The sequence below is a fragment of the Penicillium cinerascens genome (genome assembly GCF_028974065.1).
Source record: "Penicillium cinerascens strain IBT 15544 chromosome Unknown contig_16_segment0_segment0, whole genome shotgun sequence".
NCBI classification, from domain to species: domain Eukaryota; kingdom Fungi; phylum Ascomycota; class Eurotiomycetes; order Eurotiales; family Aspergillaceae; genus Penicillium; species Penicillium cinerascens.
In genome coordinates this window covers 652,607-675,519 of record NW_026695286.1, presented here as the reverse complement: position 1 = coordinate 675,519, position 22,913 = coordinate 652,607, and the positions used below count along the sequence as shown (strand labels likewise).

At 51.5% G+C, this 22,913-nt stretch overlaps 11 protein-coding genes across 11 annotated transcripts; 6 read left to right on the top strand and 5 right to left on the bottom strand.

Moving 5' to 3' along the window:
* Positions 1–1,221: 1,221 nt before the first annotated feature.
* N7498_000250 (putative RNA interference and gene silencing protein (Qde2)) lies at positions 1,222–4,551 on the top strand (the record flags this gene model as incomplete). Its single annotated transcript, XM_058447313.1, has 4 exons — positions 1,222–1,472; positions 1,536–2,698; positions 2,759–3,009; positions 3,064–4,551. 4 exons carry the CDS (start codon positions 1,222–1,224, stop codon positions 4,549–4,551), a joined length of 3,153 nt encoding a protein of 1,050 aa, XP_058312724.1.
* A 702-nt stretch (positions 4,552–5,253) lies between these two features.
* Positions 5,254–6,612, bottom strand: N7498_000249 (uncharacterized protein; the record flags this gene model as incomplete). Its single annotated transcript, XM_058447312.1, has 1 exon — positions 5,254–6,612. One exon carries the CDS (start codon positions 6,610–6,612, stop codon positions 5,254–5,256), a length of 1,359 nt encoding a protein of 452 aa, XP_058312723.1.
* A 938-nt stretch (positions 6,613–7,550) lies between these two features.
* N7498_000248 (uncharacterized protein) lies at positions 7,551–9,224 on the bottom strand (the record flags this gene model as incomplete). The annotated part of the gene is made up of 2 exons (XM_058447311.1): positions 7,551–8,840; positions 8,913–9,224. 2 exons carry the CDS (start codon positions 9,222–9,224, stop codon positions 7,551–7,553), a joined length of 1,602 nt encoding a protein of 533 aa, XP_058312722.1.
* A 1,113-nt stretch (positions 9,225–10,337) lies between these two features.
* N7498_000247 (DNA-directed RNA polymerase II subunit RPB7) lies at positions 10,338–11,047 on the bottom strand (the record flags this gene model as incomplete). The annotated part of the gene is made up of 4 exons (XM_058447310.1): positions 10,338–10,347; positions 10,404–10,573; positions 10,627–10,707; positions 10,799–11,047. The coding sequence occupies 4 exons, from the start codon at positions 11,045–11,047 to the stop codon at positions 10,338–10,340; spliced, it is 510 nt and encodes a 169-aa protein (XP_058312721.1).
* Positions 11,048–12,169: 1,122 nt separating this feature from the next.
* Positions 12,170–12,911, top strand: N7498_000246 (2-hydroxy-palmitic acid dioxygenase MPO1; the record flags this gene model as incomplete). The annotated part of the gene is made up of 4 exons (XM_058447309.1): positions 12,170–12,202; positions 12,253–12,276; positions 12,341–12,400; positions 12,453–12,911. The coding sequence occupies 4 exons, from the start codon at positions 12,170–12,172 to the stop codon at positions 12,909–12,911; spliced, it is 576 nt and encodes a 191-aa protein (XP_058312720.1).
* A 790-nt stretch (positions 12,912–13,701) lies between these two features.
* N7498_000245 (F1F0 ATP synthase subunit alpha) lies at positions 13,702–15,836 on the top strand (the record flags this gene model as incomplete). The annotated part of the gene is made up of 5 exons (XM_058447308.1): positions 13,702–13,773; positions 13,949–14,118; positions 14,245–14,301; positions 14,359–14,479; positions 14,586–15,836. The coding sequence occupies 5 exons, from the start codon at positions 13,702–13,704 to the stop codon at positions 15,834–15,836; spliced, it is 1,671 nt and encodes a 556-aa protein (XP_058312719.1).
* A 935-nt stretch (positions 15,837–16,771) lies between these two features.
* On the top strand, positions 16,772–18,060 carry N7498_000244 (methylenetetrahydrofolate dehydrogenase (NAD(+)); the record flags this gene model as incomplete). The annotated part of the gene is made up of 4 exons (XM_058447307.1): positions 16,772–16,985; positions 17,154–17,787; positions 17,837–17,926; positions 17,980–18,060. Exons 1-4 carry the CDS (start codon positions 16,789–16,791, stop codon positions 18,058–18,060), a joined length of 1,002 nt encoding a protein of 333 aa, XP_058312718.1. The 5' UTR covers positions 16,772–16,788.
* Positions 18,061–18,454: 394 nt separating this feature from the next.
* Positions 18,455–19,659, top strand: N7498_000243 (uncharacterized protein; the record flags this gene model as incomplete). Its single annotated transcript, XM_058447306.1, has 4 exons — positions 18,455–18,577; positions 18,634–18,729; positions 18,799–19,373; positions 19,464–19,659. 4 exons carry the CDS (start codon positions 18,455–18,457, stop codon positions 19,657–19,659), a joined length of 990 nt encoding a protein of 329 aa, XP_058312717.1.
* Positions 19,660–19,794: 135 nt separating this feature from the next.
* On the bottom strand, positions 19,795–20,576 carry N7498_000242 (signal peptidase complex subunit 2; the record flags this gene model as incomplete). Its single annotated transcript, XM_058447305.1, has 3 exons — positions 19,795–20,073; positions 20,146–20,444; positions 20,540–20,576. 3 exons carry the CDS (start codon positions 20,574–20,576, stop codon positions 19,795–19,797), a joined length of 615 nt encoding a protein of 204 aa, XP_058312716.1.
* Positions 20,577–20,816: 240 nt separating this feature from the next.
* N7498_000241 (ER membrane complex subunit EMC3) lies at positions 20,817–21,880 on the top strand (the record flags this gene model as incomplete). The annotated part of the gene is made up of 5 exons (XM_058447304.1): positions 20,817–20,904; positions 20,958–20,991; positions 21,060–21,426; positions 21,478–21,639; positions 21,696–21,880. Exons 1-5 carry the CDS (start codon positions 20,855–20,857, stop codon positions 21,878–21,880), a joined length of 798 nt encoding a protein of 265 aa, XP_058312715.1. The 5' UTR covers positions 20,817–20,854.
* A 193-nt stretch (positions 21,881–22,073) lies between these two features.
* N7498_000240 (uncharacterized protein) lies at positions 22,074–22,845 on the bottom strand (the record flags this gene model as incomplete). The annotated part of the gene is made up of 2 exons (XM_058447303.1): positions 22,074–22,166; positions 22,246–22,845. The coding sequence occupies 2 exons, from the start codon at positions 22,843–22,845 to the stop codon at positions 22,074–22,076; spliced, it is 693 nt and encodes a 230-aa protein (XP_058312714.1).
* Between the last annotated feature and the right edge of the window lie 68 nt (positions 22,846–22,913).

Here is a 22,913-nt window from a genome sequence, read left to right as displayed (position 1 = left end):
TGCACTGCCGTACTGGAAGGGATATATGGCGGATGAGTACATGCCTTTGCATTTGTAACAGGCCAGGGAAAACTAAATGAATGAACTATGGGAAATCCCGAATCAAGGCAGATTCAAAAAATTTGGCCCATTCAGTCTCCCGTATGTTACTGTCCTTATAGTATCTATTTTGTTCTTTCTATGGCTATAATTTACTAAGGGAATTGGTAAAATGAAACTCTGACATTCAATCCTCTATGTCCCGAAGGTCCTTCCATATATTCACATGGCTAAAGCCTAGCAGAATTTTGGGGTTTTTGAAAGGTGCAATGCACTTGAAAGCCTAAGAGGGAAGTGCAAAGAAATAGAAGATACAAGTGTGATAGGTGCAGAGGCTCCTTAAATGTTAGAAAAGAAGGCCTACGGTGGTTCAGTACCAAATGAAAGGACCTCTCTATTTTGCAACAAGCCGCTACAATCAGACAGAACAAAGGTTAGAACATGATGAAATCCATGATTGTCTGCCATAAGCACCCTAAGTGAAAGGTGAATAATCCCTAAGCTTCCATGAGTGCTCATTGAGCACATCGTAAAAGTGGGGTAAATTTGATGACTAAGTTTGGGTAGCAATAGGACGCTTAAAATGGCGTCAAAACTAGCCATTTTCAGCGCCCAATTTACCATAACCCATGTTAATATATCCTATTATTTATGCAGTAAACCACCCTGGTTCTCAAAATCTAGTCGGGATTAGCTATTGGTATTAAGAGACGATGTCGTATTTTGTATAATACGTGTTTGGGGGTAGTCCGCTGGCAAGGCCCACTCGCTTATCGATTACGCTAACTTGATAGCACACGTGAAAGGCGCAACAAACACAATGCCTAGCAGAGCTACTGGATGTACGAGCAGACAAAGAACACGTCATGTACAGGGATGTCCCTGCTTTAGATAAACGCGGTGAGACCAGTACAATCAAGCGCCAATACGGGAATACCGTAACTACGTAAAAGAGTTATCCCAACCTTGAACTCTTCCTTCTCCTTTTCTTCTCCACACCGGGAGACCCTTCTCTCCGACATCGCGAGCTTCTTTTCTTCTTCAACACGTGACATCACCAAATACAAGTCGCCGTTGAAAGTTACACACAATGTCTGATACCCCGCGTGGGCGAGGACGTGGTGACCGTGGGGTGGTGACCGTGGGGACCGTGGTGGGGGACGAGGGCGTGGCAGAGGAGATATGAACTTACCCTACCGCCCCTCTAACCGGGGTGATCATGGAGGTGACACTGGTGACTATAGCGGCCGTGGCGGCTTCAGAGGTCGGGGTGACTACCGCGGTGGAGGTGATAACAGAGGTCGAGGTGACTACTGCGGTCGAGGCGACTTCGGAGGTCGCGGCAGTGATAGAGGTCGTGGTGGAGGTGATTTCCGCGGTCGTGGACGAGGTGGATATGTCCAACGCGGCAGCTCTGGCCCGAGAATCTTCAAGTGAGTTACAATGATTAATGTGCTATCATTTCAGCTGTAGTTCTAATCATCAACCGCCTACAGCGATGGCCAACCTGTCCCCCAACCCGATGCGAAGGTCGCAAAGGCCGAAAATGATCTGGCCAAGAACCTCGCCATTGCTCGCCAAAAGTCTCCGGGCCAGCCCCAGTATCCGGATCGGCCTGGATATGGCACAGCCGGGAAACCCGTGACACTTTATGCTAACTATCTTGCTTTGACATCCGTTGGCAAACAATTGTTCAGGTACCACGTTTCACTCGTGGATGGCCCGGGTAGGGCAGATAAGGCACCCGTGGGCAAAAAAGCCAGACATATCGTGCGTTTACTGTTGGAGGAATACTTCCCATCACTCAAGACGCAAATCGCAACGGACTATCGCAGCACCCTGATCTCCTGTGTTGAACTGTTCAAAGAAGACAAGGAATTTGATGTGCGGTACAAGGACGAACACGAGGACGAGTACTCTGAGAACCCTCGCGTGTACAAGGTCGTTTGCCAGCCTACTGGACAGATCAGCCCATCCGACCTGGTCGATTATCTCTCGTCGACCAATGCCAGCTCACTGCTGGAGTCCAAGCCCGAGATCGTCGCCGCTCTCAACATTATCATGGGTCATCACCCCAAGACCCATTCATCAATTGTGTCCGTCGGTGCCAACAAACACTTCTGCAAAGAAGGGGATACTATGGAGAAGGCAAGCTTGGGTGGTGGTCTTGAAGTGTTGCGCGGTTTCTTCATAAGTGTGCGTGCTGCCACTGCCCGTGTCCTGCTCAACGTGCAGGTCAAGTACCTGGCCTGCTTCAAGGATGGCCCTCTCCGCCTGGTGATCGAAGACTGGCAGTCCGGCTTCGCAAGGCCCAACAATTACCGTCTGGAGGCATTTTTGAAGCGTATGCGGATCTACACCAACCATATCAAGCGCAAGACGAAGAGTGGCAAGCCCCGGCCGCCACGTTACAAGACCATTGTCGGGTTGGCTGCCAAACAAGATGGTAGAGGTCTGCCCAACCCGCCCAAAGTAAAGGATCACGGTTCTGGTCCTCGTGATGTACAATTTTACTTGGCCCCTCCTGGTGTTTCAGCTGCAGAGCCCCAGGCGAGTGGCGAAGGCAAGGGCAAGGGCAAGGGCAAGGGCAAGAAGGCTCCGGCCAAGGGCCCGGTCCAAGCAGGCAAATACATCACGGTGGAGCAGTTCTTTAAGCAGGGTAAGTCGCCGTTGTATTGTGCACCCAGTAAGTTGTGATCGTCGCTAATTGATTATACAGAGTACAACATTTCTGTGGATCCCTCTTTTCCTGTCGTCAATGTCGGCACCCGTCAGAATCCCGTTTATATGCCAGCTGACGTCTGCGTGGTCCCGCCTGGCCAGCCTGTTGGCAGCAAGCTCTCGCCGGACCAGACATCTCACATGCTCAGGTTCGCTGTGATGAATCGAAACCCGGCAGAAAACGCCCAGTCCATTGTGACAACTGGTGTGAACATGCTGGGGCTTGGTCAGCCGCACAATGAAACCCTGGTAAGAAAGACTGCCCGGTAATGTGGAACGTGGAAACTGCTAAACGTCTAATAGTCCGCCTTTGGCATCAACGTGGTTCCTAAGCTCATCACCGTTCAGGGCCGTGTGCTGGCTGCCCCACGAATCATATATGGCCTGAAAAAGGAGATACTGGCCTCGAAAGGCAGCTGGAACATGGCACAAATCAAGTTCTCCAAGCCTGCAACCCTGAATAAATGGACATGGCTATGCCTCGATTCTAGCTCACAGCGCTACAGCATCAGAGACGATGAGATAAATGCGGGTCTCAGAAATCTCACCCTGTCTTTGCAAAGCATGGGCATAAACACCAATGGCCCCGAACCGGGAAGCCGTGTCATATTAAACGGTAATAACGACACAGGTGCCATTGAGAAGGCTGTGCGATACCTGAAAGATCTGCACGAGCCGCAGCTGATCCTGGGTATCCTCCATAGCAAGGAGACAGCACTGTACAACTGTGTAAAGCAGGTCTGTGATGTCACTTGTGGTGTAAGAAATGTCAACGTTCAGGCCGATAAGCTGCGAGGGAATAAGCACAAAAACGAATTTGGGGCCAATGCGCAGTACTGCGCCAATGTTGGTCTTAAAATCAACCTCAAGATGGGTGGTGCCAATCAATCTCTGCGGTCTTCCGATCTCGGCATCTTTGGCGATGGCAAGACCATGCTTGTGGGACTTGATGTTACTCACCCATCGCCCGGTTCGGCAGGCTCCGCCCCCAGTGTAGCCGGCATCGTCGCGTCCATCGATTCAGACCTGGCGCAGTGGCCAGCAGAACTCCGCATCCAACCTCCTCGCCAGGAAATGGTCGACGATCTGGACGAACTTCTCAAATCACGCATCGAACGCTGGCGTGCGGCCAACAAGAACAAGCTACCCGAGAACATCGTGGTCTACCGTGATGGCGTGTCAGAGGGCCAATACGACATGGTAATCAACAAGGAGCTTCCCCTTCTGCAGAAGGCTTGCCGAGCTACGTACCCAGCCACCGAAACCCAGAAGGGTCTCCCACGCATGGCGATCGTGATCGTCGGCAAGCGGCACAACACTCGCTTCTACGCCACGAGCGAGGGTGAAGCCGAGAGGTCCCTCAACCCTCAGCCCGGCACCGTGGTCGACCGCGGCATCTCCGAAGCCCGTCACTGGGACTTCTACCTCCAGGCGCACTCCGCCCTGCAAGGAACCGCGCGCCCCGCACACTACTTTACTGTCTGGGACGAGATTTTCAACCCCCAGAACCCCGCCAAAGTAGGCGGTCCCGGTGCCGCCGATGTCCTTCAGACTCTTACGCATAACTTATGCTACCTGTTTGGAAGGGCAACTAAGGCTGTCAGCATCTGTCCGCCTGCGTACTACGCCGATCTGGTGTGTACCCGTGCCCGCTGCTTCCTCAGTGATCAGTTCGATCCTAGTCCTGCTGCTAGTGTTGCTGGTACTGAGGGTGGCGAGCAGCAGCAGCCGCTGGACAGGAGTAAGGTGGTAATTAACTCCAGAATTGCCGATACGATGTTTTACATCTAAGTAGGCTTTCTTGGAGTTTCCTTTCAGTTCATAAAGAAAGATTGGAAGATGAACAAAGATGAACAAGATAACAAAGATAAGGAGGAATTTGGGAAAGGGTTCAGATTGGGTGAGCTTCTGGGCCTATGGATGGTTGACTTTGGAATGGAATTGGCGATGGGAGAGGTGGTTGGGAAGGTGGTTTGGGAAGGCGAGATCTCGATGAGGAGGTTGCTTGCTGCAGCGGGCATTTCAAATTGGCAATTTGCTGGCTTTTCTCTGGCATAGCCCTCTCTTGGCCTTTTATTCTTAGTTAGATAGCGCTCAGCCTACTCTCACTTAGCTTTCTGAGACATCGCATTGCTATTCTATTTTTGTTGACTTGTCGTCTTGTACGGAACAAATCTGGATTTCGTAGACTAGAATCCAAGCGCGTAACTATAACACTCTTTTACGTTCTTCCGAGTGTTCTATGCAACAACCATTAACGGCACCTCACGTTTAGTAGCCTACTTATGTAGACAGCCTGAACTAATTCGTCATATCGATTCCAAGGGTTCTTCTGGTCAATTTGCCCAGTTCCATATAACTCGATCCGGGCTGTGTGAACTTTCATCAACTCGAAATAGGCCGCGAGGTAAATTCCATGTACGGTTTCTGCCAAAATATTCAATTCACATGTATGATATTCATCCAGTGTATCAATGACATTGAAGATAATCCCTAACAGCACTCGAGGTAGGAAGCCTCGCCCAAAGGCCAAACATCTCCCCAGTAATGCCACGCCTCAAAATCTGTGGTATCGGGTACGTGAAACAAAATCCCTTTTTCAAGACATAACTGCTTCAAGAACTCTAATCTCTCTGGCTGCTCTGGGTCGTTGCCTCGATCAATCTCAAGATATAATGCAGACAGCTTGGGGACGTCCTCTGAGCCAATAAATTCTATCAGCTGCTCAAATCCATCCTCCTTGCGAAGGCGAAGATACAAAGTCTCAAGTGAAGGTGGCAGGACATCCTTGAGCCTTCGCGCCGGATTGTCATCCATGTCTAACCCCACGAGATTGGCAGCACGGGCATAAAGAAACTTCAAAGCAGTGAAGTCTGCAAATGAACCCATCCACTCGTCATAATTATCCCACTCGGTATCCTCCGTGTTTCCAATCCAAATGGACTCCAACGTGGCCTTGTGCAACGAGAGCGACTCATAGATCTTCCGCGGCTGAATGTCATTGTGACTTATCAATGCACCTCCATGAACAATCCGGAAAGACTTTAACTCTTTGCATGCTTGGACCCAGATCCGCATTCCCCTTGCAGCATTGGTTTCATGGAGGTCGATATCGGTGATATTCGAACATCGTGGCGGAGGAGCCTCTAGGCAGGGTTCCGGATATTCAAAAATTTCATCAGGGTCAGGCTCGTAATCAGAATCCTCCGGCTCGTCGAACTTCCAGCCCCCCAGTTTCCGCATAGATGGGAAACTGAAAAATGGATGCATGAAGTTTGAGTGTGCTGCGTTTTCGGTGTCGTACCAAGTCGCGTAGACTTCCTCGAGATGAGGAAACACCGGTATCTCCTCTCGAGAAGCCCTCTGCAGCATAGACAATACATAGTCCGCACCATAAGGCCAGGTTAGGCTGAGCTTCCGCAACGCCTTCAGTCGCGGAAGAAGCAAAGCCAGCCATGCATCGGTGACGCCGCGCTTAAGGGCATTTATCCACTTTGACCTCTCTTTATCGGAATATCCAGTTGTGTCGTTAACCAGCTTGTGTATCAGATTCCTATCAGATCCAAGCTTTTCGCAGGCCTTTTCACCGTGCCCGTAATCGGTATCCCATGATCCAACCTCCAGGGTCCGTACATGGCTAGCCAATTTCGGGGTTCGGGTAATAGCGTAGAGGAACGTGCTGACTGAACTTTCTATGCCTTGCAATCCGCAGAGAGTCACATTGGTGTAGAGAACTGGTTGTAGCACGTTGTAAAGACCACGCGACGAGGAGAGCAGGTGGTACAGATCACATGGGCGGCTGAGATACCCAGCAATAAGGTAAATTATTTCCGGAGGGAGGTCGTTTAACATGATTCCGATGGTGAAAATGGTTAGAAAGATTTCTATGGGGAATTGATCTCGGTGAAAAGACTCGTCGTGGTCTTCGCTAGGCGTAGGCAGAAGCAGGCGCCATCTCCACTAGCGCCAAATCGAGAAATCGACTTGGAGTTTCATACTTTCGAAACCACGATTTTACCGCCTTGTTTTCACCGCCTACCCGATGCGTTTCTACGCGCAATAGAGTAATTTAATATTCTATATGCTATTTGTATACCTCTTTGGTGGTATCAAAGGGGTTCCTGTAAATAGCACAAAAAAACTGAATGTTTAAGAGGCAGAAAACGCGGCAGAAAATAGGCGGTAAAATCATAGTTTCAAACTTATGAACACCCACTGTACTATCAGGCCATGGCGTTACGTCCATATGTTCATCTTTCTAACATGACCCTGTGGCCGATCAAGAACAATCTGCTCTTTTTCACCGAGCGAGCGACTAAGAGGGCCATTGAATCATCTGTTTACTGTGGAATGCTGTAGTTCGCACGGTATAAACATGACTGGATGAGTACCTCTCCATCCAATCTTACATTACACATTAGGACATGCACAATTTCAAAAAATGGTATCAGTCAATTTACCATTAGAAAGAGCCTCCTTCATAGCAACCTAGTAATCTTGTCGCTATGAGCAAAGCAGGTACGTACACAGAAAAAGATATTCTCAAAGAGAGGGCACACCTGGCGCGACGACTAGAATGAAAGTAAAGGGTGACAAGAAAGGAAGCAAGGCCAGAAGACTCATCTCAATCGCGCAACCCAGCCTCTGGCCTTTTTCTCAAGATATTTTTGCAGATTTATGACTGTTGAGGGTATCGGTACACATTGCTCGTGATTAAGATAGGCCATTCAAAAGGCGTCGTAGTAGTGATGGGACGTGTCTCATGGACTTGGCGTTGGTATAAGCTGTGCTTACTCGTCGCCGTAGGTCCAGCTGCGTTGGTTGTGTCCCTTGGGGTCATGCAGGTGTGTAGCGGGACGGATTGGTTCAGGGGATACGTCGTAGTCTTGATCCCAGGACGCTTCCATTTGCTGAATCGACTTGGCACGGTCAGCGGCCATCGTTTTTACGTTCTCGCTGTCGAATTTGCTGGGTGCAGGAGAGATATCGGCCATCTGCCAGTGAACGTCGAAGTTGTTCTTTCGGCTGGCATTGTTACCAGTGACCCCCAGAGACTCATTCTGCGACGCTGACTTGCTGGGGATAGAATCGCCGTTCTCTTCGCCGAACAGACGGTTCTCGTACAGACGGTTGCCGCGGTTTCCGTAGGAGCTGATCATGCGGCCGTCATCACCCTTGTCGTCGTCGGTCATACCGAAATGAACGTCTGCGTCCCGGCGGGGCTTGTGCACAGCCGGCCTCGCTGGAGGGGACTCACCCGTCTCATCAGCATTGTAGCCAAAGGGACGCGATTCCTCAACTGGCTTGGGGTTGGAGGGCTTCACGGGAGTGGAGAAGTCGCCGAAGTCCCACTGCGACTGGTGACGCGACTTGCCACGCTTTGGCTCTTCCTTTGCTTCTAGATCGGCATTGTCGGCCCCAATCTGGAAGTGGTCGTACTTCTTGGGGTCACTCTTGTAGAAAGCGCGATCCTGGAGTTCGTCATCGTCCTGGAAAATACGGTTGCCCTGGAACTTTGAACCAGCCTTGGAAGCAATAACCCTCTCGGCCTTGGTAGGTGTGCCAGGCATGTCGTCATCGTCACCTCCCACAAACAAATCACCGTATGGACGCGCGGCCGGCTGAGAACCGCCGTAAGGGCGCACCGGTTGAGTGGTCTCCGGCTTGCTGGGCGAGAGGAGCTCGGTCAAGGACCCGGCAGCATAGGGGTCTCTAGTGTGTCTCTTGCCAGTGGTAGCGGGCTTGCGGGTTTCCTCTTCGCTGAAAGTCTGGGCCTCAGCCTTGTTGGGAGACAGGAGATCGAAAAGGGAGTCTGCGGCATAGGGGTCCTTGATGTATCGCTTGCCCGGCGAGGCAGGTCGCGGAGGCAGGTTATTGCTCTGGGACGGGGCCAGAGACGGGGCGTCGAATTTCGCAGTCGCGGCATTCCTGAGCAGACGGGTCTGATCTTTGCTATCACGGATGGGCCAGGCACGGCCGCTCTTACCAATGACCTCGACAGCCTTGAGCAGTGAGGCCTGGTCCCAGTAGATCCGGACCTGTTGGATCTGTTGTTCGGCATTGAATTGGACGATGTGGAGCTGCAGGATGCTGCATTAGCATGGGATCGTACTGTTGGACAGGCCAAGGCCATGCGGTCTCGGGGAAGTTACCGTGGGGATGGTTGCGACCCTATCCATCAGGAAATTATCGTCCATCACGGGAAGATAGGCACCACCGCCCTCAACGAACGTCAGGGTGACCTCAATATCCAAACACAACGCGTCGGAGCTCTCGATAGCATTGATGACCTGCTCCGACGTCTTCTTGACGATTCTCGCTTCGCGCGACACATGCTTCTTGACCGCGTCGGCGCCATCGATGCGTGTGGTAGTGGGGACATAGATCAGCGACACATTGTCGGCCAACGGCGCATCTCCGCTGTTGTTCAGAAACTTCTTGTAGCTGTCCTTGAGGTAAGTCATGATGACAGTTCTCAGGGTTGCAGAGAAGTTGGGAGAAGGAAAGAGGAGACGGGAAGATATCAGGGGGGGGAAGGAAATGAAATAAACAAGCCGAGGGGAAACTACGGGGCCGAGCCTAAGTGAAGAGGAAGGTAAAAGGACTATCGGATGAACTGCTACCTTGCTGAGGAACCCTCCAGATTACCGTTTGCCTGCAGCTACGCGACACGACGTATCAGATACCTGGCACGTGTATGACCCGCTCTAAACAGACGCAGGTACCAGTGACCTGAGGGGGCAACATTTGACAGACGAGACAAATAGTAAATAAAACACGCGCACGGGGGAACCGCAAAATGCGCCAGTGTTTCACCGGCCGGCTGAGCCCCAGTCGCAGAGCCACGGTTACTGAGCCTTAGCACGTTCCTCGGGCAACTCCCTATTTGGCAGAATGTCGGATTGAGTTTGGGCTTTGAATTCCAGATCAATTCGTTGAGAAGAATTGGATATTCACCTCTATAATAGTTGCAGTAAATTGGCCTGCATCTTGGTGGAACCCATTGTAAATTGATTGGGTCATTCATCTACATATCTACTCTGTCTTGCCACACGACCGTGGACAGATAGCTGATCTTCCTAGGTCTTTTTCAGATACCGGAAGTTACGGTGAAGCTGTCTGAGCAGAAAAGAGTCTATACCTTGAAATACGGGTTAATTTCACGTTGTATATTGTACATATCGATGCCCTGCACAGCACAAAAGTGCATGACCGATGTCTTATTCTAGACTTCGGCCGATCTTCTCGTTGCGAACCGAGTGGAACATTTTCTCCAGTTCCGATCAAAGAAGATGAAGGCATGCGTATGTGAGAGAAATCTTGGAACAAAAGCACCCAAGGGGCCTGTGGTCGATGTGCATTCCATTCCGTCTTCGCTCACTCAAATCAAAAATCACATGCAATAGATCGGAGAATTATCGTCATCCGTGGAAACTCCCAGCAGCGCCAATTTGACAAGACTTTTTTTTTCTGTCTCCACAAGAGTATTGTGAATAGTCGCTGCACCTTTGGCGGTCTTGCCTCGGGTGTAAATCGTAGGGTGTAAGGGGTGGGTATGTATTGCGGCTCGTTTCTCATTACAGGGGTCTGTTGAAGAGCGGTGTTAGCATCAAGATCCCCAATATATGGGCGAATATCCTTACCCAAGATAATCCTCTTTGATCGTGCCAATGGCGTTGATCGCAGCCACATCGGGCTTGACGCCGAGAATCTTCAGACGCAGACTGGTTCCTTTCTCGATCACCTGGTCTGCATGATCGGTGTACTGCGGAGGCACAGTATTCGGCTCCCATTTGATATCACCGGGAATGTTCTTTCGCACTAGTCAGTGACAGGACTCGTGCAGATCAGATTGGCTGTCCATACCTTTCGCGCAATGAAAACGGACAGGGGGCCAGCCAAAGTGAAGATACCGGTTGGCTTCACAGAGGTAACGACGGCGTCGACCTGGCGATTCTTATTGTTAGCGCGGCATTCTTAGAGCTAGACTGAACCTGAACTGAGAGCCAGAGCCCAAAGTCCGATCCTCAACACATACGGTCTCTCCCCGGAACGGCTTCCAGATAATTGCACGGTACTTGATGGTATATTCCGCATTCCCACTGGACGGAATCACCCGTCCCTCGCCAATGTCGACCATGTCCATCACGCAAATCACGAAGTGGTCACCCGTACACCGGCCTTCCTCCTCCTCATTAAGTCGAGCGACCAGGTAGTCTCGCATATTAGGTCCGAAATAGGACGGATGCAGAGAAATAATCTTGGTCTCTTCCTTGAGAAAGAACATCTTTGCGGTGGTTGACGGATCGGCTTCAATGCGCGGTAGGAGTCGGTGGGCAGGTCGGCACTGACCCCGCGGAAAGTGCGGTCTCGCAGTGGGTATCGCTCAGCTCTGAGAGTCTCTTTCCTGTGCAGTATGCGGTATGCTGAGGCTCAATAATCGAATTGCGCCCCGGTGGTGCAAGGTTGCTGTCAATTGAGTTCGAGGGTGATTGTCGGGACAGGCTAGGTCATGGCCTGAATTCGTGGCAAGTCAAGAAGGAGGGTTAAAGACCGCACAAGGATGAGAAATGAATGACACTCGGGAGCAGGTACGGTATCTGCCGAAAAATAAGAGGCAGATACACCGATGCTGCGCGCTTTCTGGAGCTGCCTGAGATTGTCTCCGCCGATGAGGGACTCGGCACCTGTCAGTCACGTGACCGTGGGAACAATGAAAGGGCTGGACTGCAAACCGATGTGGAATTGTATACTCATTTGAGAATTAGGTGCGTAATTGTAAGGATGGTAGTAAATTGATGTGCTAGAGGGTATTCTGCTGTCAATATATCCCGTTTTGATGTAATATGGGTCCTCATAATAACTATATATTTCTTGCTTTCTTGTATCCTGCACAAGATATTTTCTCTCACACTTTACAGATCATGCCTTTTTTTTATGTTCAAACTCAATCCATTGCAAAACCATCTAACCTAGTTCATTATTTACAATATCTAGTATTACATAGATTGAAAGGTCCTCTGGAGGCGTGTTCTTGGCTGATACTCCGTATGCACCAAGGCCCAACCGCATCGATTCTCAATCAGCAGTAGCTGGGGAGAGCCCATTGAGAATGAAACATACGAAAAGACTGATGCAGGTATCTACAGAGAATAAACTCTATTTAGTTCAATGTAATGTATGTGGTTTCACATTAGTACGCAAAGTTACAGTCACTACCACTGCACCGAGCGGGCCGTACCACGCAGAAACACATCCTCGGCCCAAGCACATGACGGTCGACGGCGACGCATTACACCACTTAGCGCGACCGTATACCTGATGATGTAGCACCACGCCTCCACCCCTCAATAATTTGTCTCAAGCGCCCACTTTTCCCTTGCCCTGTCACTTCAGCGATCACTTCAACATGGCGCTCAACCTCGAAAAGCAGCTGATCTTCGTGAGTCTCCGAGTCTCCCGACTAGCCGGGACTACGGCTAACTTCCGCAGTATGGATCTTACCACAACAACCCTGTACGGAGCCCTCAGTGCCCTCGCTTTGACGGGCGATCGGAGCATATATTGATGGATAATATAGGTGAACGTCGCCATTCACATTACGTGTGTTCCGGTCTTGCTGTTCACCGGAATCATCCTGGTAAGCTGACACGACCTCTCCCTAAGACCGGTCACTAACGATTGAATCCTAGGCATGCAACTGCCCACCGCTCTTCAGCGCGCCCGATGCCCTCTCCCTCAAATACCTTCCCGCTAATGCCGGAACGATCGGGGCTTTCATATACGCCATCTTCTACGTACTACTTGAACCCGTGGCAGGCGGGCTGATCGCACCGCTGGTGATCGGCTCAGCAGCATGTGGAAACTATCTCCTCGGAAACTACGGAATGATCGTGAACTACTGGGCCGCCGGCATTCACGTCGTGTCCTGGCTGGCACAATTTGTCGGACACGGTAAATTCGAGGGACGGGCGCCGGCGTTGCTCGATAATCTCGTCCAGGCTCTGCTGCTTGCCCCGTTGTTCGTGTGGATGGAGATCCTGTTCTTCTTTGGGTACCGCCCAGAGCTGAAGCAACGGTTCGACAAGAACGTGGAGAAGGAGATTGCCAAATTCCGTCAGGAGCAGCAGCAAAAGCGCAAGACGAAATGAATGATCGGCAGCGCATGGATGAAGATATTGGGTTGTCTTTGTTTTTCACTCGGCTATGGTTGGTGAAATCGCGTTCTCATGTCTCGAAACGGACTTTTCTGAGGGCCCTTGATCGATATGATATGTCATGCCTCCAAATACCTGGCGGATGCGCACGAGGTGAATCTCGGGTATCGGCCCAATGCACGTCCTTCGCGCATTGCAGGGACGGGCTCACCCAAGGGTCATGTTGTGGTCTGCTATAGCAGATAGAGGTAGCAATAATAATACTCGAACCCTCATCAGGTAGCTCAAGGTACCTAGGTAGTTCAAACAGAGTCCGAGTATACAGCTATACATACAGCTCCGGTTGCCGTGACGAAACGCATTAGCTAAGCGAATCACTTGACCAGGAAACCCGCAGATCCGAGAAGAGAAAAAAACGGGAAGGGCTGGCCCGCTTCGGAGCCCAGGTCGCCCACAGTCGTCAGCCCCAACCACGAGGGATGGGAATTTTTGGAGTCAAATTAGAGAGCTAGAACGGGAAGACACCGCATGAAAAATCGTAGTATACATGTACGGCCGAGTGTGGCACAGAGTAGCAACGCGAAAATGGTCAGCGTGGAGACGGGCCACATCGGAGAAGCCAGTGTCCGAAGCGGCTTAGCGCGAGTCCTGAGAATCCTGGCCTCCCCCCGACGACAAAGCTCTCCTTCCCACTCACACCTTCTCCTCCCTTCCCGATCTCCTCTCCCCAATTACATCTCTCCTTCAGAGAATTCATCCTCCCATCCTCTGAACCTCCTTCACAATGTTCAGGAACGCTCTGCGGCAGTCCAGCCGCTCCGTTGCGGCCGTCCAGGCCACCGGCCGCGTCGCCTCGGTGAGTCCATCCCCATCCTGGCCATCCTCGTCCACCGTCATCCCGACTTCTTCCATCTCGAATCCGAGCTCGATTGGTCCTCGGATCCCTTCACAACCATCTGCCTACCCATTGAGGATAGCCTGGTCGACCTTTACCCCAATGACCTCGTCGCTGACAAGTTTTTCATCCCCAGGTCCGCGCGGCTGTCCCCGGCCCCATCTCCGGCGCCTCCAAGCAGGTCCGTTCCTACGCTTCTGAGGCTAAGGCCCAGCCCACCGAGGTCTCCTCCATTCTGGAGCAGCGCATCCGTGGTGTTCAGGAGGAGGCCGGTCTCGCCGAGACCGGTCGTGTTCTGTCCGTCGGGTACGTCCATTCTGCCAGGGTCGCAAGAGAAAAATTCGATTCCCGGATACAATCTCGCCAAACGCGCCCGCAACCATCACCATACGACAATGCAACGAACTAGAAACTAATCGAGAATTTGAACAGTGATGGTATCGCCCGTGTCCACGGTATGACCAACGTCCAGGCTGAGGAGCTTGTTGAGTACGTGCACCCCAATGTCTTGGCATTTCCCAACTCGGTAATTTAACACGACAATAGGTTCGCCTCCGGTGTCAAGGGTATGTGCATGAACCTCGAGGCCGGCCAGGTCGGTGTTGTGCTCTTCGGTTCCGACCGTCTCGTCAAGGAGGGTGAGACCGTGAAGCGTACCGGTGAGATTGTATGTCACCCCTGTTCTCCCCTCTCCCCCCTTGGAGTCGGAATCCATCTTTGATATTGGGTTCCATCCACTCCACCTCTTGACAGCTTGTACTAATGTCCTATAGGTCGATGTCCCCGTCGGCCCTGAGCTCCTCGGCCGTGTTGTCGACGCTCTGGGTAACCCCATTGACGGCAAGGGTCCCCTGAAGACCAAGGAGAAGCGCCGTGCCCAGCTCAAGGCCCCCGGCATTCTGCCCCGTCAGTCCGTCAACCAGCCCGTCCAGACTGGTATGAAGTGTGTCGACTCCATGGTGCCCATCGGCCGTGGTCAGCGTGAGTTGATCATTGGTGACCGTCAGACCGGTAAGACTGCCGTCGCTCTCGACACCATGCTCAACCAGAAGCGCTGGAACTCCGGCAACGACGAGTCTTCCAAGCTGTACTGTATCTACGTTGCCGTCGGTCAGAAGCGTTCCACCGTCGCTCAGCTCGTCAAGACCCTCGAGGAGCAGGACGCCATGAAGTACTCCATCATCGTCGCTGCCACCGCCTCCGAGGCCGCTCCCCTGCAGTACATTGCTCCCTTCACTGGCTGCGCCATGGGTGAGTGGTTCCGTGACAACGGCCGTCACTCCGTCATCATCTACGATGACCTGTCCAAGCAGGCCGTTGCCTACCGTCAGATGTCCCTGCTTCTCCGCCGTCCCCCCGGTCGTGAGGCCTACCCCGGTGACGTCTTCTACCTCCACTCCCGTCTTCTGGAGCGTGCCGCCAAGATGAACAAGACCCACGGTGCTGGTTCCCTCACTGCCCTGCCCATCATTGAGACCCAGGGTGGTGATGTGTCTGCCTACATTCCCACCAACGTCATTTCCATCACTGACGGCCAGATCTTCTTGGAGGCCGAGCTGTTCTACAAGGGTATCCGTCCCGCCATTAACGTCGGTCTGTCCGTGTCCCGTGTCGGTTCCGCCGCCCAGGTCAAGGCCATGAAGCAGGTCGCCGGTTCCCTGAAGCTGTTCTTGGCTCAGTACCGTGAGGTCGCTGCCTTCGCTCAGTTCGGTTCCGATCTTGATGCCTCCACCAAGCAGACCCTTGCCCGTGGTGAGCGTCTGACCGAGCTGCTCAAGCAGAAGCAGTACTCCCCCATGGCCGTCTCCGACATGGTTCCCCTCATCTTCGCCGGTGTTAACGGTCTCCTCGACACCATCCCCGTTGCTAAGATCCTCCAGTGGGAGAGCGACCTCCTCGCTCACCTGAAGAGCAGCCACCCCGAGATCCAGGAGACCATCGAGAAGGAGGGCCAGGTCAGCAAGGAGTCCGAGGCTAAGCTGAAGGAGACCATTGTCGCCTTCAACAAGTCTTTCAACGCATAGGTGAGCTAGAGAAACACAAACTTTCGACTGACAACATCCGTTTTGGCGATCGTTCTGTTTTCCTGACTCTATGTGTATAGACCAGATAGCTTGTACAATTTTGAGGCCATTATTTCGTTTTGTTCCCATTTTCTCAGTGCCGGCGGCTCCTGGGCTTCATTCTCACGATTACGCCCTGGATGTAGCGATGTAAATCTGCACGTCCTACTCGTCCGGGGTAAATTTGTTCTTGTTGCCCTTTGGCTACCGGTCTTGCAATCGGGACTCGGCTGATCTATGGGCTGCCAAAATGTGATTATATCCTGTACGTTTAGATTTTTTCGCGCATTGGGGGGCGCGAGATGGGTGGAGGGCCATTCTTCCGTCTGGTTCTGTCTCTCCATGTTGGATCCGCAATTTATCTCTTTTCAAATCTTTTTCAACGTAGATTGTAGATTGTCGCTTGCATATCCATAAGTCTTAGATGTCTAATAGAGACAGAACTCAGAAGCGGGATGCCCAGGAGGATTATCGTAGACAGCCAAAGTTGTATCAGATTCTCTCAATAAAACGGAATTTTAATTGGCAAATCTCCCCTTCTCATTCAATGTTTATCAATTCCAAGGTCTTTCGGTTGATAGTCAATTCATTGTTGAGGGAAAAGCTCATTCGTTCTATACCATGTCCTGGACACGGCGTATAGAACACCTAGTCGTGCTTCATCCTCCAGCAACGTCCCTTTTCAAAAATACACAAATCTATCATTCATCTCGAAAATACCCCATTTCCACATCCTAACTTACCCGGTATGCCGCCGCATCCAGGCAGCTGCGATCTCGGCAGATGAGGCCGAATGCGGCACCCGATCTCTTATCGATAAGCGAACAATCTTTTTCCCTCCAAAGCACCAGACCCCGCGAGAACAGCGAGCCCTATTTTCCTATTTTTCGCGTCCAGCTACACATCCGTCGCCATGTCAGCCCCTACAACCTCGGGTCCCGCTTCCTGCAAGGTGATGCTGGCCAAGAATGTCGCCAATGGCCTGCTCAGCGAAGTCCAAGAAGGCGTCAAGACTCTCGACAAGGCGCCGCACTTGGTTGGCTTCCTGGCTAACAATGACCCTGCGGCATTGATGTACGCGCAGTGGACCCAGAAGACCTGCGAGGAAAAGTGAGTCTTTCAAGTTTGTCCCGATTCGTGGTCACAATTACTCGCGCGCAGCCTAGTGGGGTTGGATGTATGATTCATAGTTGCCCCTCGTGGATATAGCTTCGAACGAAGTCCGCGTATAGAATGATGAAGACCATAATCAAACAATGCTGACTTTCTCCTCGATAGTGGCTTCAAGTACACCCTCCACGAAGTCTCCCGCGACGATATCGAAGGTGCCATCCTAGCCGCCAACACCGACAACGATGTCGACGGCATCATCGTCTACTACCCGATCTTCAACAACCGTCAGGACCAATATCTGCAGCAGATTGTCGATGTTTCCAAAGACGTTGAGGGTCTCAGCCATCGCTACATTTTCAACATGTACCAAAACATCCGCTTCCTGGATCCCGAGACCAAGCGCCAGAAGTGCATCCTGCCCTGCACCCCGCTGGCCATCGTTAAGATCCTCGAGTACCTCAATATCTACAACACTGTCCTGCCCTCCGGCAACCGTCTGTTCGGTCACACTGTCTGCGTTGTTAACCGATCTGAGGTTGTTGGCCGCCCGCTGGCTGCACTGCTGGCTAATGATGGCGCCTGTGTGTACAGTGTTGATATCACTGGCGTACAAAAGTTTACTCGTGGTGAGGGGCTTAAGAAGCATCGTCATGAGATTCATGAGATGGAGGGTGCCACGCTGAAGGATGTTGCGCCACTTTGCGACGTTGTTATCTCCGGTGTTCCTGGTGATAAGTACAAGTTTGATACCAGCCTGCTTCGTGAGGGTGCGGTGTGTGTCAACTTCTCGAGTGAGAAGGTGCGTGACATTTGTTTTCCTTGAACTTTCTGCTAACATGGTTTTCTAGAACTTCGGCCCTGAGGTCAAGGAGAAGGCCTCCATCTTTGTTCCCTCGATCGGCAAGGTTACTATTGTTTGCCTGCTCCGCAATCTTCTGGTACGTTTTCCTCGACCTAGGTCATCCATATTAGTAGTCTGACCATTTCACAGAGACTCAACCAGAATCGCCGGCTGGACGATGTCAAGCCCGCTGCGGCTACGGAGCGTCCCGGCACTATCGAGTCTATTTAAAATGCAGCTATCGAACTTGAAAGTGACGGATATGATGAGGTTTTATGTGAAAATTTGAGTATAGACTGTTATTTTTAGCTTTTTTTGACTATATATGGAGATTTTCCGTCTGCCTTCTCGCTTCCTTTGATACCTTTGTAGAAGGGCTTATACCCCCAAAGAAGCTGACAGATTGCAAAATTAAGACACGTTTCTGGACAAAATTAGAGTATCTTTGCTCCATCTATATCATCCTGTGATACTTTTCAACCCTTGCTTTCGTGGAAATGATCACGGGTTGCGTGCTAGTCTCCCGCGGGCTGCAAGTGGGGGCGGGAGACGTCAACGTCCTAGAAAACTAGAATCGCAACTTGCTTCCTCATTCATTCCGTTCAAAGGGAGGACTACAAGGGTAATGTCTCAGTTAGTACCAATCGAGCAGGGTAGTATCCCTGCCAGTGTCCGGTCTCACCCAGTCGGGGATTTATCAGAGGAATCGATTCGCGACGAAATCAAGGGCTGGTTGCAATTTATAACGGTATGGCCTCTTTATCCCTCCTAGTGCTCAAGTCACTAAGCTCTCATAAAATACAGGAAGAATGGACCCCTTTGCCAGACGCAGAGGATGACCTCCGTCAACGACGCAGTCTCATCGAGAGATGGGCTACAGCCGACCAAAGCTTCCGCGATGTGTGTAATGCACATTTCCTTCTCAATGTTAAGACATAAGCATACTCATCCCAGTTCAAACATTACTAGTCCTACGATCTTCGGGCATCATTCCAGATATCGGACCCGCCAGCTATTGAATCACTATCACCATTACTCGAAAAGAGATTCATCTGCTTGGCCCCTGTAAACAGAGACACCCACCCAACCAACTACACCAATCTAATCAAGATCCTCATTATCCTGTACTTGGGCACAGCCGGCACTGGCGGTCACCCATTCAGCCATGCAAAGGCCGGCGATGGCCCGAACCCACAACTTCCGACATTCATCGCTGCCGACTCCAATCTAGAGGTTGCTCCCCAAGACCTACTAGCAGCCTTGTATCTGCAGGGTGCGGATTTCCGCATGGTCTCTATGTCCCGCACCGGTACCGTGCTGTTCCATAATTTGTCAAACAAGCTCTGGCTTGTTATCGATCAAGCCGGTCTCGACACGGGGCGTCTCATGCTACTTCAGTTCCAACCTAATGGACAGTCTTTGCTCTCTACGCTGCGGAGACCGTTGAATCTGGGAGAGGCGATTACTTTCCACAAGGGACAGGCCCTTGGCCTTGAGGATATCGTTGAGCAGGATATCGGTGGTCCTGAGCATATGAATGAGCCGTATGTTTTACTTCCTGCGCTTCTATTAACCGAAAGCGAACGCTTTATATCACGCTTGTGGGTTAACTTATGGCTAATATTCACATGTAGTCTGGATATTCGTTCTCCCGTTCTCGATATTCTGGAAGGGATTGCAAAAAGGGATGAGTTGAGGTTTGCTGGGTGGGGGAGCAGAGAGACTTGGGCGAGAGATATTGAACAGTGCGCGCCGGGGTATTTGGGACTTGAGAAGAGTGGTCGCGAGGTGGAGTTTGAGCTTGAGTGTCTTGAGGAACTTCTTAAATAATGGCTTCATGATCATGAATTCCGCAATGACTATGATATGCAACTCCGACCTGGCATTATCAGATGCCTTTTTCTCCTAAACCATGATGCCGATTCCAGACTCATATAATAATCTCAGTAACAGAGACCAAACAGACTACCCGCGTCGTTTGCTGCTCTCACCGGGTGGCGGAACAACAGCAGCAACTCCACCAGTCTTCTTTTCGTTCTCCTTGGCCGCCAACCTCAACACATCAACCTCACTGGCCAACCAGCGGCGGAATGGCTCAGGGTGGAACACGCCATCTTTTGAGAACCACATGGTAAATGGTGCCTCGAAGCGCTTGTCTTGGAGGACCTTTCCAGTGGGAGACTTGTAAACCACATGCAACTTATATGGGACGTTGTTCTTCACGACAGACGAGGAAATGGACATCTGTAGATATGGTAAGCAAACTGCCCCTGAAAACAGGTCTGGCAAAGCCATAAGCAGCAATTCAGCACATACGGTTTCTCCGGTTTTGCGCTTGCCACTAAACACCTCCCCAGCCTCGACGGCCCAAATCCAAAAGGTGAGCGCGCTGTTGAGGATAAAGTACGCGGCGACCGCGGCGATAATCCATGGCGAGTTAGTCGCCTCCCAGCCTAGTTTGCGGTCTGCGTAGAATGTGAAGCCTGCGATTGCGACGGCGCTGTATCCAAGCAGGAAACGGATGTTGCTCTTGTTGTGGTCTATCGCGAAGGTGTAGGGTGCAGGGAGATTAGCCAGGTAGGGAAGCAAGGCATCGTCACTAGTTGACTTGAGGTCTTGAAGTCGAATGCACGTTAGCTAGGGTCGAGCAATTGGTGATTGCTTGGAGAGCGCGCAGGACGTATGAAGAAGTAGGGCGAGGGTTACTGACCGTTGGTGGAGTAGACGGGCACCTTGTTGGAAGCCATGTTGCAAGTTGAATACCAGAACGGTAGTTCTAGTTGCACTTCCTGTCTTGTTGAGCTGGGAGAAACGTGAACGTGGTGAAGTCGTGTTTATTGCGAGGACACAGTTGCGTCGGAGCTGAAGCTAACGGGCCAATGACCGCCCGCGCCGCACCCTCAACCACCTCCTTCAGGCTTCATCATCCTCGTCTCCGCACCAGCACCCGCTCGGAGATATCGTTGGGTCTCTGTCATTGCACCTGACAGTTATTCTCTTTCAGTCTACTGGTCTCCCTTCCACCATGGCAGTCCAAGGAGTTGAGCAGACCATCCTCCGGGATCCGGCTCTCTTGTGAGATTCCCTCCACTGCATGGGAGCAAGCCTAGCTAATCACGACTGCACAGTTACTGGATCCTGTTCCCTATCACTGTGGTTATGGTATGATCCCCAGCCTCAATTACCTCCAATCTGCGGAAAAACATCAAAATCTAACCCCTCCGCGATAGATCCTGACTGGAATTCTACGCCACTATGCGACTGTCCTAATGAACACACCCCCTAAGTCACCCTCCACTCTCGCCGAATCGCGCGAACGCCACGCACTGCTCCGAGGTGTAAACCTCCGCAACCATGCCTTCGCCGTCCTCGACCGTGAAGCCTTCGAGGCGCGGAAGAACTACCTGCTCTCGGGCTACCGGAGTGGCGCGTTCCTGAAGGATCCCAATAACCGTGGCCAGCCGCCGGCGAACCCGATGACTGATCCTCAGGGAATGGAGGCTATGATGGGAATGCTGAAGGGCAATATGATGATGATGATCCCGCAGACCTTGATCATGAGCTGGATTAACGCCTTCTTCTCGGGCTTCGTGATCTGTATGTGCCCGCCTAGATGTTTTGGGAGGAGTCCCCGCTGACTTGTTGCAGTGAAATTGCCTTTCCCTTTGACCATCCGCTTCAAGTCGATGCTTCAGTCCGGTGTCATGACCAGGGACCTGGATGTGAGATGGGTGTCCAGTCTGTCGTGGTACTTCCTCAACCTCATGGGCTTGCAGTCCGTGTTTGGCTTTATTCTGGGCAGTGATAATGGTGAGTCCTGTGCTTTAGTCCCATAACTGTGTCAGTCATCACTAATATTCTCTCAGCTGCCAACCAGATGGCCCAGCAGATGGGCATGGCTAACCCTGCTGCCATGATGAACCCCATGCAGCCCGGCCAGGACCCCGACAAGCTGTTCTTGGCTGAGGCGGAGAACTTGGAAGTGACGGAGCACTTCTGCATTCTCGATGGAGTGGAAGAGCGAGTCCTGCAGAATTTCGCTACTGCGTGAAGTAATTGCTTGTTGGGCGGAGTTCTGAGCTCAGTGTCGGTGTATATATGTGCCGGAGAAGGCATTGCTGGCCCTGATAGACAATAAAATCTGTGATATCATGAAGAGCTGCCACGAACCAATCTACAATTTGTAATAGGTTTCCCATGGATATTTCCAATCATCATCTCGTTAATTATAGCTAACACTGTATTCAACGGTAGTTGATTACGCCGTTCAAAACCCAGACCTCGCCATTGGAGACTTTCTCCGCAATACTATCCACTTCGACGTTGCCGGGTTGAATCTGATATCAATTAGCTTAAGCAGACCTGTGATCAACAGTAAAGGAACTTACGAAAATCTTATCGCCCTTCTTTTCCCACTTCAGTTTCCCCCCCTCCAAGCGTCTCAACCTCTTCCCCAGCTCTCCAGGGACTCGCGGGGATAAGGTGAGCTTCCGCGAACTTCTGCAGGTTGCCCTTTGCTCGATCCTGCCCCTCTTGTCCTTCGTATGCTTCCACTTCGCCAAATTTGCTATAATCCGCCGGATCCTCCCATGGCTTGCGAGGCAATGCCTGAATAACACTGTTCCTCGGCGCGAGGACGGTTATGTTCTTCGATGGGTCATTCAAGCGAGAAGCGATCGGTTCGAAATCCCGAGTCAGCTGGGCGAAGATATTGATTCCCTTGGTTTTGGGAAGAACGTCTGAGATTATAGGCCCATCTGCTTGGCCTGATAGATCCTCTTTTGGCGCTGCAGTCTGCGGCTTGAGGATATCGGGGATGAGCTTGTCCATGATTGATTGCTGATCTGTGAGAGCTTGGAGAGGTTGTTGGCGGGAGTTGATAGGAGACGAAAATCCCCACAGAGCAGCCGTCGAGCTGGTAAGCGCTAACAGTAAAACAAGAAGCTTGATGACTCCAGAGTCTTTCATCTTGAATGTATCGCACATTGTAAGCGCAGGTATGCCGCCGCCCGCCATGACGCAAGGGGCACGTGATGTGGAGTGACCGATCACCTGACTGTTATCGATAACGGCCTCAAGAAATT